General features: G+C 44.9%; 1 protein-coding gene across 2 annotated transcripts in view; it reads left to right on the top strand.

Moving 5' to 3' along the window:
• The window catches only part of SLC15A2 (solute carrier family 15 member 2), a 54771-nt gene that overhangs the window by 6272 nt on the left and 34273 nt on the right, over positions 1-14226 (top strand). The window contains exons 2-5 of one of the 2 annotated variants that reach the window (XM_075001724.1): positions 5207-5253; positions 9454-9541; positions 11553-11694; positions 13628-13720. In XM_075001724.1, the coding sequence (XP_074857825.1) occupies positions 5207-5253; positions 9454-9541; positions 11553-11694; positions 13628-13720 (370 nt within the window). Of the gene's footprint in view, positions 1-5115; positions 5254-9453; positions 9542-11552; positions 11695-13627; positions 13721-14226 lie in introns of those variants that run through there. The other variant, XM_075001723.1, reaches the window with a different exon arrangement.

The raw sequence follows: 14226 nt of genomic DNA, 5'->3' as shown, positions 1-14226 counted from the left end.
ATCATAACATTTAATATTCCTGTGTTGGGAAGAACACCGCAACAGTCCAACACTCTGGTATTTAATTTCAAAAAGGAGAATTACACAAAAATGAGGAGGTTAGTTAAGCAGAAATTAAAAGGTAGAGTAACTAGAGTAAAATCCCTGCAAGCTGCATGGAAACTTTTCAAAGATACCATATTACAGGCCCAACTTAAATGAATACCCCAAATTAAAAAACGAAGTCAGAGACCTAAAAAAGAGCCACCATGGCTTAACAACCATGTAAAAGAGGCAGTGAGAGATAAAAAGGCATCTTTTGAAAAGTGGAAGTCAAATCCTAGTGATCAAAATAGAAACATAAACACTGCCAAATTAAATGTAAAAACGTAATAAGAAAAGCCAAAAAAGATTTTGAGGAACAGTTAGCCATAAATTCAAAACACAATAGTAAAATGATTTTTAAGTACATTAGAAGCAGGAAGCCTGCGAAAAAAGCAGTGGGGCCCCTGGACGATAGAGACATAAAAGGAGCAATCAAGGAAGATAATGCCAGTGCAGAAAAACTAAATATTTTCTTTGCTTCAGTCTTCACAGCTGAGGACGTTAGAGAGATTCCCAAATCTGAGCCATCCTTTATAGATGACAAATCTGAGGAACTGTCCCAGATCAAAGCGTCATTAGAGGAGGTTTTGGAACCGGATGGTATTCACCCAAGGGTACTGAAAGAGCTCAAATGTGAAATTGTGGAACTATTAACGGTGGTTTGTAACCTATCCTTCAAATCAGCTTCAGTACCCAATGATTGGAAGACAGCTAATATACCTCCAATATTTAAAAGGGCTGTAAAGGAGACCCTGGCAATTATAGACCTGTAAGTCTAACGTCAGTACCGGGCAAATTAGTAGAAACAATAGTAAAGAATAAAATTGTCAGACATGTAGAGGAACATGGTTTGTTGAGCAAAAGTCAACATGGTTTCTGTAAAGGGAAGTCGTGTCTTACTAATGTGTTAGAGTTCTTTGAAGGGGTTAACAAGCATGCGGACAGGGGGGATCCAGTAGACATAGTATACTTAGATTTCCAGAAAGCCTTTGACACAGTCCCTCACCTAAGGCTCTTATGTAAATTAGGTGGTCATGGGATAGGAGGAAAAATCCTTTCATGGATTGGGAACTGGTTAAAAGACAGGAAACAAAGGGTAGGAATAAATGGTAAATTTTCACAATGGAAGGGGCAACTAGTGGTGTTCCCCAAGGGTCAGTCCTGGGACCAATCTTGTTCAACTTATTTGTCAATGATCTAGAGAAAGGGGTAAGCAGTGAGGTGGCAAAGTTTGCAGATGACACCAAACTGTTCAGGACAGTCAAAACCAAAGCAGACTGTGAAGAACTTCAAAAAGATCTCAGCAAACTGAATGATTGGACAGCAAAATGGGAAATGAAATTTAATGTGGGTAAGAGTAACGTAATGCACATTGGGAAAAATAACCCCAATTATCCATACAATATGATGGGGGCAAATTTAGCTACAACAGATCAGGAAAGGGATCGTGGAATTATAGTGGATAGTTCTCTGAAAACATCCACGCAGTGTGCAGCAGCAGTCAGTAAAGCAAATAGGATGTTAGGAATAATTAAAAAAGGGATAGAAAATAAGATGAAGAATATCTTACTTCCCCTATATAAGGCTATGGTATGCCCACATTTTGAGTACTGCGTGCAGATGTGGTCTCCTCACCTCAAAAAAGATATATTGGCGTTAGAAAAGGTTCAGAAAAGGGTAACTAAAATGATTAAGGGTTTGGAACAGGAGAGGCTAGAAAGATTGGGACTTTTCAGTCTAGAAAAGAGGAGACTGAGGGGTGATATGATAGAAGTACACAAAATCATGACTGGTGTGGAGAAAGTAAATACAGAAAAGTTATTTACTTTTTCCCATAATATAAGAACTAGAGGACACCAAATGAAATTAATGGGTAGCAGGTTCAAAACTAATAAAAGAAAGGTTTTCTTCACACAGCTCACAGTCAACCTGTGGAACTCCTTACCAGAGGACGCTGTGAAGGCCAGGACTCTAACAGAGTTTAAAAAAGAGCTCGATAAATATTTGGAGGTTAGGTCCATAGATGGCTATTAGCAAGGGGTAAGGTATGGTGCCCCTAGCCTTTCATCAAAGGCGGGAGATGGATGGCAGGAGACAAATCGCTTGATCGTTGTCTTCGGTTCACCTCCTCTGGGGCACCAGGCATTGGCTACTGTCGGCAGACAGGATACTGGGCTAGATGGACCTTTGGTCTGACCCAGTATGGCCGTTCTTACGTTCTGATATAAGTTTTCTTACAGGTAATCAGTAAATCATTTAGGCTATGTCTACGCAGCAATGTTATTTCAAAATAAGTTATTCTTGAAGGGGTTTTCTGGAATAGCTTATTTTGAAATGATGTTGTTACACATAAAATGCATTTCAAAATAACTGAGTGCTATTTTGAAATAGAGCATCTTGATACACTAGAGCCTATATCAAAATAGAGCCATTGGATGCACTATGCCTTATTTCAAAATAGCCCTTATTCCTGGTCTACATATCCCCTATTTTGAAAATACCTATTTCCAGTGCCTTTTTTTTGCTATTCCTCATACAATGGGCTCATCTACACTTGCATTACTTTTTCAAAAGAGACATAGCCATCAGATTTCCCAAATTTGAAAGACGCCATCTGCAATTTTGTAATTGTGTTGAAATAGCATTTGCGTTGTATAGACATTCGCAAATTTATTTTGAAATAGCGGCTGTTATTCTGAAATAACTTTACTGTGTAGACACATTGGCTATGGCTACTCTGTAGCTGTAACTTGAAAGAACTTATTTGAGTTAACTTATTTTGCACATGGTGCTATCCACATGGCATCGAAGTTTGAAATAAGCAGCTATTTTGAAGTTTCTGCTACTTCCCTCACGATGAGAAGTTCCGGAACCGGAATACCACGCTTGAAATAGTGCTGCTGTTTCAAGCACAGTGTTTGGCCATGAAGTTACTATTTTGGTATACGCTTGTATCCTGAAATAACAAATATAGTGTAGCCATAGTGACTCTTAGCTTATGTAAAACGTGGGCTTGTTCACGTGCTCAGGAGAAGTAGGTGCAGGACTGCAGTAAAATCAAAGCATCTCATTGTCCTTGCAGTGCAGGAGTCCAGTCCAACATTCTCCATCCTGTTTTTATGACCGGTCTTATTCCTTTGCTACTGGAGTTCCCGCTGCAAACCTGTGCGTGGGTGGAAGACCATCACCTTCTGGCAGAGGGAGGTCTGATGATACGTCAGCAAAGCAGCCTGATCCAATGCACATCGAAGTCAATAGTAGTCCTTCCATTGACTTCAGGGAGCATGGGGTCAGGCTCCTAATAATCAAGAGAAATATTTCAAATGGACGTTTAGGTCTAGTGGTTAGTGCACAGGCCTGGGGTCAACAGACCTGGATTCTAGTCCTCCTACTGCCACTGATTCGCTGAGTGACTTTGGGTAAGTCACTCTCTCCAGGCTTCAGTCTCCTCGTCTGTGAAATGGGGCTAATATTACCCACCTCACAGGAGTTTAATTTAATGATCTGCTGTATGTGCTCTGTGAACAGCAAATGACAGGCTCCACTGTGCAGGCGTGTCAGGTGTGACAATTAATGGTAAACAGATGGACCTTCTGTAGTATGGAGTCATCATAAATATCCACAAGTAGGGGCAGGAGGCTTTTCCTCCCAGCTGTGCCAGCATTAGGGGTTCCACATCCCTGCTGATGCAGCGTATCTTGCAGAAAGGCTGCCAGATTCTGAGGGGGTCCCCCTCTTAGCTGGTACATGGATGTCAACTCACACTGGTCTGGGGCACAAGGAAGCCATATGCTTACTGATGATTCAGGTGCAGGGGAGAAAGCCAGCAAGAAATTGGTGGGGCTTCCGCCAAAGGTCAGAAGGCACTTTTCCTGGGCCCATGCTGGATATGGGTCTGGTTGTCGATACCAGATGGTAATGGTCAGAACTGGGTGTCTCTAGACTGGGCAAAGTCTTGCATCTTGGGGAAAGGCAGAGAGGAGCCTTCCAGGTGGGTAAGGAAATGCAGGGTGGGAAATTCCAGGAGGAATGTGTATGGGGTTTTAGGGAAGGCACATCCAGGTGTTGAGAGTGGGGCAATACATCAGGTATATTTTCTGTGGAGCGGAGATCCTCAGAGTCCCTGGCAGAGGCTTTGAAGGTGAAGGGCATAGGGTGGTGGTGGGAAGTGTTCTGTTGGCCCAGTCTTGCAGGGACCTGTGTCATTGATTCCTGTTGTTGTCAGCTGGGAATCGAGGGATGACTGCACAGGGCATTCAGCACCAACGGGAGCCTATCATGAGACCACCAGAATGAACTTGTTGATGTGTTTGTACAGGGGAGGGAGTGAGGCCTTCTTTCAGGGGGAAATGGGGCTGTGCCTTGGGGGAGTCCACTTGGGCTGTCCCAGTGGAGCAAGGGGAAGGACTCTATGCAGGAGAGAAGATTAAATGGTGTTAGAGAGGAATGGAGGATTGTTGTGGGGAGCTGAATGTCTATATGCTGAGAGCAGAGTGGGGCATATCTAATGGGGTGCAGAAGCCTCTAATATCTGTGGCCTTAAAAGGAAAGGGGCAGCAGAGGTTGGTGCAGCAATTCACACCCCACGGCCTGTCAGACAGGCAAGCTGGGTGAGTTAATCACTTTTATGTTGTCATTGTGCTTTCTGTGTGGTAGTTTTCTCCAGCTCCCCAGTTAGCTCTGGAGAGAATTTAATCAGTCTGTTCGTACTAAGATGGCCAGAGTTGCAGACTTTGCTTCTAAATCTGAGCTTGCACTGGCATTTGGATTTGGCATTTGTCCTTGGAGTTATATCTTTGTGGCATACAGCTCTTTGTTGGGCTGGTTTACGTGCCCAAAAAACAATGCAAAGTGCTGAGAACCCAAATCTGTTAGCAATTTAGGATGAGTTAACACAACAGGTCTGTTGTTGCCATTCACAGTATCATCCCCACCAGTGCAGAAATGTGCTTGATTAGGGTTAACTTTAACTGAATCAAACCCCAAGCACTGAGGGGCTGGAAGTCTTCCCAGTTCAACTCGCAACAAACGCATACCATGGTTTGAGACCAGATGAGAGGGGAGATGAACGATTTTCAGAAAAACAAATCCAAGCAAACTTTGCTTCCTTGTATTCCTGCAGGAGATGATCCCCCTAAAGAATCTTTCTCTTCTCGGAAAAAAGTTCCGGTGAGTATACATCTGGCTTCTTTTTTTCTTGTTTTTTTGTTTGCTGTTTTGATCACTCCAAGCCTTGCAGGCTCTCTCTCTTCCTTCCCCTGTGGTGCTGTGCCTGCAGACAGACACTCCCTCTTGCCTCAGCTTAAAATGAACTTTAAAACGCCAAACAAACTCCCTTCCACTACCTGATTAAATTACTAAAGGGCAGCATATGGGGGGGAATGAGCTGTCAATTTCACTGGGAAATGCAGCTTTGATTCATGCCTCTTTCCTGGAGGCTCCTTCTCTTGGTGGAGGGTTTCTTTGAAGTAAAGATTTGGAGGCCAGAGGGGCACGTAGGGGCTCTGGAGTGGACCTTTTTATTTGCACAGTTTGTTGTAAAGTCACTAAAGAGGCTGTTTCCAGATTCTGCTGAGGCGATGGCTAATGTCGTACATTTTACTGCTCCCCATCCAGAGCCAGAGACTCTGGTTTAAATTGTCAGCTGAGGTTTAAAGCCAGACCTAGGGAATCATTTTCTAACCATGTAGCTTTGACAGCTACTCAAGCTAGTTCTCATCAAGCAATTGAGACTTACATTTTTTGTCCACTGAGCCCAGCGTTGCTTTTCTAAACCCGGTGCTTCTTCATGAGAACATTTGCTTTTAATTCTAAAGCCAAGGGGAGTTAGGCACCTAAAATACACTTTTGAGGATCAGGGCCCTAAATCAGTATACAGACACCTTCATATGTGGCTCGATTTTCAAAGATGATGATAGTCAATTTCCTTGGGATCTGTGAGTGTCCAACACTTGCACAAATTGTGCCCTTATTTAGGTAGCTGATTCCTCCACTTTGAGTAGCTCACTACTTCAAGAGCAGAACCACTGATTTCAATGGCACTAGCTGCGGAGTAAACTGCTACTATTCACTGTCAGTAAGCCTGGCAGAAACTGGCAGTAAGTATGGATTTAGGTGTTTAATTTTAGATTCCCAGGTCTGAAAATGTTCCAAGCCCATAGAGCAAGTCGGTGACAGAGCTGGGACAACAACTTGGGATTTCTTAGCTGTGTCAAGCCTGTGTTTATCTCTCTGAATTATGCTGCCTCCTCCTGCTTTCCAGATGACAAGCACATTGTGATGCAACATCAGGGTGGGGAAAATAGCACTTCATTGGTTCCTCAGGATTACCGCATCATGAGGCTGAGGCCAAAACTAAAGCACTGATACGGCAGACAATTGCTACATGCAGCACTTGTGGTTCCAACTGGATAAAGTTTATCAAATGATAAACTATGTGTCATTGGAAATTGCAGCGGCCAAAAGATTTTACAAAGTCGAGTCGAATCTGCCATTGTTTTGGTTGGAAGAAAAGAGGATTTTTTTCCTTTAAAAATCAAACTATTTTGTTTCATTTTAAATGTGTGTCTTGTTTGAAACAAAGGATTTTGCTTTTATTTCACGATGACTTTTCACTTTGAAATTTTCTTCGTTTTTACTTAAAAAAAAATTAGAAAATGACAAATCCTCCAAAAGTAAAGGAAATGTTTTGCCTCAAGTGAAACAAAAAACATTATGTGTCCCAAAATAATTTTGTGATTTGGGCAAACCTTTTGTATCTGATACAAAGCAATGTCTCCTCCCCAGTTTTTCCCAATGACCAAGAGCCAAAAGTTAGTTATTTACACAACTGCATTCGTGATCATTGATTTGAGTAATGCAATTTGACTTCCAGTGGGTAGTAATCACTATAGTGTCTGCAAAATTGGGCCCTAAATTTGTAACTTTTTAAATTTCCTCTCTGCTAGTAGCACTGGACTGTGAAAATCAGGAAGCAAATATTTGGACTGGTAAAAATGTTCATGTAGTTATAATTTATTTCTATTTGCAAAAAAAAAAAAAGGATGGAATTGCATACTTTGCTTTCTCTGCTTTTTCTTGATTATAAACAACATGTTGGAGAAAGGCAGACTTTACCCACTGGGGTGTGAACAGGTGTGTGTGCATCCACATTTGGAATAATTACACATTTTTAGGCTTTGGGGGCTAGTTCACAAGGAATGCAAGGGCCAAAATCTGAGGAAGAAGCCAGCTAGTATGGAATTTATAAACTCTATTCCAGATTGTACAGCTACCGAGAAAATGATAAATAACATTAATAGCAATTGCTCCAACTGGGCAGGTGGTCAAAGGGTTTCTGCAGGAACAGGAAGTGTGGCTGAAATCTTTCATCCCTAAATAAGAGATGAAAAATGAGTTTGAAATGACACACCAAAATAATTCCTTTCGACCAATGGGTTTAAAGTCTTGAAGGTTTAATTTTTTTATTTTTTTTTTAGTTTACTCATATTATTTTTCATTGCTCTGTATATTCCTGGCCAAAAATATTGTGAAGTTGGTATTTAAGTTAAAATAGTCAGTCAGGTCAGGAATTGCTCTAAACCCAAACTCTGTAATATTGGGGACACTTGAATAAATACATCTATTTTAGCATCTGTATTGTGTTTTGTGAACTATTTTTGAGGCTGAAAAAACAGGAAGACCAAATCTCTTGTGATTTTGGCCCCATAAAATGGCTCTTTAAGAAACACTCGTTTGAACCTCCACCACCCAGGCCATGTCTGCCCTGCAAACTTTGCTGGACACAAGTTACTCTGGTATAAAGTCGCTGCAGTTAATATGTTGCTGATGTGCACAAATACTTGGCTTCTACAGGCACTTAGGAGTGCTTGTGTCTGTGCATGGTGTGGAGCGCTATGCGTCGGTATTCCTGTGTGCAAGTTGCCACCTTCCTGGGCACTGTCTTTTGGAAAGCTTTGGCAAAGTGTGGTAGTGCAGGAACAAATCACGCAGGGGTAACGGGGAGCAAGAGAGCAAATTCTCAGCATGAAATTTTCCCTGTCCCATAATGTCATCCATAGCCCATCATTTTCAGGCCTTTTTAAAACAACCCCACAGGCTCACGCTCACTGTCTGACCTCTTTGACAGAAACATGGAAGCTGCACAGCTCTGTTCTGTTGTCACAAGTGCTGCCAGTACCAGATCCTCTGGTGTTTGCAGAGCAGCAACAAGAACCAAAACTGGGGTGGGACAGGACAGTTTCTTGGAGGACAGTAGACAGTAGGACATAGCAATTCAAGTTGGTTGGTGGCATTCCTGGAGAAGCTGCAGATGGCAGAGTGCCGCTCCTGGGGCAAGAAATGAGCACCCACTGATGGGGACATGCTGTAAGGCGGGTTTGGGCTGACACACAGCAGCTGCAGAACTTTCAGATGGAAAAGGTCATAGCACTGGCTCTGTGCAGAGCTCGCCTCAGCCCACCAGTGCCAAGGCACCAGCACAAGAGCTGCATTGATTGTGGGGAGAGGAGAAGCTCCTCAGGAGGGAGCAGCAGATGGAGGGAGCACCGCAGTTCAAAAAAGATGTGGAGAAACTAGACAGGGTCCAGAAAAGAGCGACAAGAATGATTAAAGGTCTAGAGAATGTGACCTATGAAAAAGAATTGGGCTTGTTTAGTTTGGAAAAGAGAAGACTGAGGGGAGACATGATAGTGGTTTTCAGGTATGTAAAAGGTAGTCATAAGGAGGAAGGAGAAAACTTGTTCTTCTTGGCCTCTGAGGATAGAGCAAGAGGCAACGGGCTTAAACTGCAGCAAGGGAGGTTTAGGTTGGACATTAGGAAAAAGTTTCTAACTGTCAGGGTGGTCAAACAGTGGAATAAATTGCTAAGGGAGGTTGTGGAATCTCCATCGCTGGAGATATTTAAGAACAGGTTAGATAGATGTCTATCAGGGATGCGTTAGATAGTACTTGGTCCTGCCATTGGGGCAGGGGGCTGGACTCGATGGCCTCTCGAGGTCCCTTCCAGTCCTAGTGTTCTATGATTCCATGATACTATGAGCCCTGGGTCCTGCCCATTGAAGGAGGAGTAGCCATGGGAGTGAGAGAGCAAAAGAAAAGCTGAAGGATATCCAGGCCTCCGTAGGTGGAACTCACCTGAGGGAGCAGTAGGTGATCCACCCAGGAGAGCCTTAACTGCAGCAGTAACTATGGCTGGCAGGGAACATCCCATCCTCTGTGGCTGAATTTGGGGTGTTTGGCTGGGGATAGGGAGTGGGGGGTGGTTGGACTGGACCCATCTCTGACATGAAGTGCACATAACTGGCAGGAAGATATCGCTGAGCCCAATGCCTTTCACAAAGCCGGTGTGTTCCTGTTTGTTTCCCATAGAAACTATGTGGCACCAACTACCCACTCAGCATTGCCTTCATCGTGGTGAACGAGTTCTGTGAACGCTTCTCTTACTATGGCATGAAAGGTATGTGGTGTATCTAATAACCCGGCTTCACTTTTCTTGACAGGGCCCCACACACCCTGGTCTGTTGGCTTCACATACACATCCATGTGACAGTGCCCATTGACTCAGAGTTCTCCAACACCAGAGAGGTAGCCGTGTTAGTCTGTATCTCCAAGAACAACAAGAAGTCCTGTGGCGCCTTATAGACTAACAGATGTAAGGTGCCACAGGACTTCTTGTTGTTCTCAGAGTTCTCCAATGTATCAGTTAAACTAACTTGAACCTGACGTGCATCCTGGGTCAGGTTTTCCAGCGGCTTCTCATTTTGTCCATGGGTGCTGGTTTGTGTGCGTGATTATTACATTTACACGAGCGACGTGGTAAATGGTATGGGCAAGGGCACACATGCCCCAAGTGTGCTTGTGCAAAATCAAAGGCTAGAATTGTCCTGCTGGAAAAATACAACTCTTTACGCACTTTGGATATCCGTACCCTGACAAGTAGAGGGGCCCTGAAACCAGAATAGCCAGTGTGTATCACTTCCAGTTTCAGTGGGCAGAAGGGTCTCATTTGAAACCACTGATCCACGTTTGCACCCAGGCCCAACGACGTGGGGGGCAAAAAGGGCAGATGCCCTGGAGCCTGGTGATGCCAACATACTGAGGGTTCCCAGCTGCCGCTACTGTGGCAGGAGTGGCAGCTGGAGCTGCAGGCCCTTTAAAATCACTGCCAGAGTGCTGTGCATTACGCTCTACGTGGCTTTGAGGATGGGGAGGGCCTGATGTGCGCTGGGCTGCCCCTGGCTCCACCCCTTCCACCTGAGGCCCCACCCCTTCTGGAAGTGCAGAGCCACCGCCCCACTTTGCCCAAGGGCCTGCACAGGCTGTCAGCACTCCTGTTTGCACCTATCAGTTTGGTTTCAGATCAGCTGCTAACCTGGGAAGGGGCTTCTACCTGATGTTGCAGTCTGAGAGAGCCTTAGGTCCTGCGAGATTTCCACTGTTCAGTAAGGTCTGATTTCAGGACAGTTTTGTCATTTGGGCCCAACCGTATGCAGATTTGTGGACCATAATGAAGTCTACTCTGACTCTCAATCCCTGATATGGCCTCAGAATGGGCCTGAGTCTTAACCCGATCCAAACGCCACTTCCTTGGGACATCTTTGCTTACAGGGTGCCGCACAATCTCCACCAGCCCTATTCCAGCTCACAGGCTGGGGAAGCAACTGGTTTTGCTCCACATACCTGTGTAGGTTTCTAAGCAGCTGGAGCTGCCTAAATGCAAATCCTGTAGCCCTGCCCTGGTCTCCCTTGAATCTGACCTTGCACACTGGTGACTGCACAGGAAAATAAGGAGATCCACTATCTGGCTATTCCATGCCACCCACCCTCTCTGAGAGGTCCTTTGGCCAGCCTTACACAGAAGGAGTGAATAGCATCATTATTGAATACATGCAGGTAACAGAGATCCAGACCCTGTCCTTGTGCAAGACAAAGCCCTGGCTGAACTCAGGTTGTGCTCATAAGAGAAAATAAACCTGTCACATCATCTCTTTGTGCACATGTGAAGAGTGAACTGCTCCAGCACACAGCCACTCCAGGCAGGTATCTGTAGGCAGAGGGGTAGTGTAGTATGCACTGGCAGAATGTGGGTCTTTTGCAGACCACGTGAAGGAGCTTCTAAGTCTGCTTCTGCATCCAAGCTACAGAGGTGTTCCTTTGGCTCAGTGCAGCAGGGGACCACTATTTGAAATACAGAAGTCCTGGGTTAGATCCAAGCCAGGTGTCACATTACAAGAGTTTGAAAAAAGATTAAATGAGAAGTGTAATGATACCAGAGCACAACCCAGGTGGGGAAAGAAAAGGCACAAAGACAAGTTCAGGGTTTTTAATTCTTTCCATGGCATCATGTGCATTATAGTTTTGTACAAACAATTCAGGTGATTTGAATCACAGTGGTTTAACTCACCTGGTTGACCTCCCTGATGTGTGCAGATTATCTGACCGGGTTCATTTGTTTTCTTCTTTTCAAGCTGTGCTGACATTGTACTTCCTCAATTTCCTCCACTGGGATGAGAACCTGTCCACCACCATCTACCACGCCTTTTCAGGCCTGAGTTACTTCACACCTGTCATCGGAGCCCTCATTGCTGACACCTGGCTAGGAAAATTCAAGTAAGGAAGGAACCCTCTTTCATTTAAATATACTAATGGCCTGCTCCCCTCTCCCTGCATATAATAATGACTGAACAGCTGATGTGCTTGCTGCAGCCTCTGGTTTTCAGGGTTGCCATGAAAGACACACATCAGCACCTACACATGGGGAATTGTGATGTGTGTGTTGGCATGACACATTATTGTGATGTGGAGACACAGGATTCAACGTTACCCCGTGAGCAATGTTCCCTCTAATGATTTCCATCAATGTGCAGAATAAATTGTATTATGTACTCCCAGGCATGTACAAGGCACCTGACGAAGGAGGTCTTTGCCCATGAAAGCTTAGGTCACAGAGCAGTTAACATGAGGGGGGCCCATGTCAATGGTAGAGGTAAATACCCAGAGGTCCTGCTTTCCAGTCCTGTGTTCTGACCTCTAGAGTGAGTGGCATTTGAATTTCTCCTGAGCGGCTGCATAAGCAGGGTGGGAGCTCAAGGCCCAGACAGAAGGGTCCGGCAGGCCAGATGTGGCCGGCAGGTGGTAGTTTGCCCTACTCTGTACTAGCATGTTCCCTCAGCAGGCTACTAACATGGCATCCATTATGCTTAAATCCAGCTTTCCCAACTCCTCTGTCCATTCAAACAAATGAACTGACACTGGAGGTTTCATTCTGCAATTCAGTTAGACACGTTTAACAGATGAGTTCACTGATCTGAAGGGTGTGAAGCCTCAAGCAGCTTGCTATTAAACTTTCCTCGGGGGTAGGTATACCCCAGCGTCTTATTGCTGAGTTTCTTCCTCTGAAGTAACTGGTACTGACCCTTGATGGAGACAGGCTGCTGGACGAGATGCGGTCTGATTCCACCTGGTAATTCCTACATTCATATGTGTTAGCTGAGTCAGTCAGGATTTGAACTCATCCAGGTCTGCTCCGGTTCCCAACTTCTGCTGGGACCACTGGATCACAAGTTGTCTTCTAGAGCATCCGCTGCCTGTTAGCCCATCAGAACGTCTCCATCCCATTGTGGTAGCCTAATCAATGCATCGATTAACGCTGGCGTTAAATACATCTCCTTATACATTGTGACTGGAATGTATGGACGTACATGGACCCTACACCCTCCAAAGTACACATTCATTTGTCTGGCAGGCCAGCAAATTCCCCTGTGTTAATCAAGTGAATGTGACCTGGGTAACCATTAATATAGTATTTGGAGCTGAAACATGGCTACTTCATTCCACCCAGAGAGCTGAGTGTTCACAAACTGTCTGTCCCTGGCTATGTCTACACTAGCCCCAAACTTCGAAATGGCCATGTAAATGGCCATTTCGAAGTTTACTAATGAAGTGCTGAAATACATATTCAGCACCTCATTAGCATGTGGGCAGCTGCGGCACTTCGAAATTGACGTGGCTTGCCGCCGCGCGGCTCATCCTGACGGGGCTCCTTTTCAAAAGGACCCCGCCTACTTCAAAGTCCTCTTATTCCCTTCTGCTCATAGGAATAAGGGGACTTCAAAGTAGGCGGGGTCCTTTCGAAAAGGAGCTCCGTCGGGACGAGCCGCGTGGCAGCGAGCCACGTCAATTTTGAAGTGCCGTGGCCGCCCGCATGCTAATGAGGAGCTGAATATGCATTTCAGCGCTTCATTAGTAAACTTTGAAATGGCCATTTACATGGCCATTTCAAAGTTTGGGGCTAGTGTAGACACGGCCCCTCTCTGTCAATTTTATCCCCACCACCTGAACCCATTTACCTGTTTCTTTCCTATGATACGTTCAGCACTTAGACAGGAGTTATAGGCTTGGGAGATGCCTGTAACAGGACTGGCCAGTTACCCGTGTGAATGCCAGGCAATCCCACTGCCCCAGGAAATGCAGGCATGCATTCTCTTTGCCTGTCATAAATTACCTGACAGCGTTCAGCAGCTGCTGTTTTCTTTCTTCTCAGGACCATCATCTCCCTCTCCATTGTTTATGTGATTGGGCATGTGATAAAGTCTGTTGGTGTGATACCCCCGGTGGGAGACCAGACCGTTCATGTGTAAGTAAGTCTTGGAACTGGTATTTTGTGTGCCTGTCAATGAAGCAAGAAATCACAAGTTGGAGCACATTTCTAAAACAGACTGACTGGGCCACAAGGAAACTATTTGTTCTTCCTGCATTCCCCTTCAGAGCTTTATTCAGTCTTCCCCTCGGTATAGTCCCCATCTGGCTTCTTAGCACATCTGATAAACTGACAGTATTTTCGTCCAGCTGGGCATGGCTCAAAAAATGTGCACATCCAGGTAACACAACCTTACATTCACCAGACCCCTTCCTAAGTCCCCCGGACCCAGCCAGCCCCATTTAGTTTCATGTTGGCTGGGAAGCAGTTTGGGAAGCCAGCATGTGATTGTAATTAGCAATGGATAGATCTCACTAGGTTAGGAGTTGAGGTGCAGAGGGCACCCGAAGTGATGCTGATCCACACCTTTTTTGTCTGCAAATATGGGTTGGAAATCTAACAAGAAAAAGTTTGCCATCTAGCTCCATCTCCGGTACTTACAG

Source organism: Carettochelys insculpta, chromosome 8 (assembly GCF_033958435.1).
Source record: "Carettochelys insculpta isolate YL-2023 chromosome 8, ASM3395843v1, whole genome shotgun sequence".
NCBI lineage: Eukaryota > Metazoa > Chordata > Testudines > Carettochelyidae > Carettochelys > Carettochelys insculpta.
Note: the sequence above shows the minus strand (reverse complement) of the source record. Positions and strands in the feature narration are given on the sequence as shown.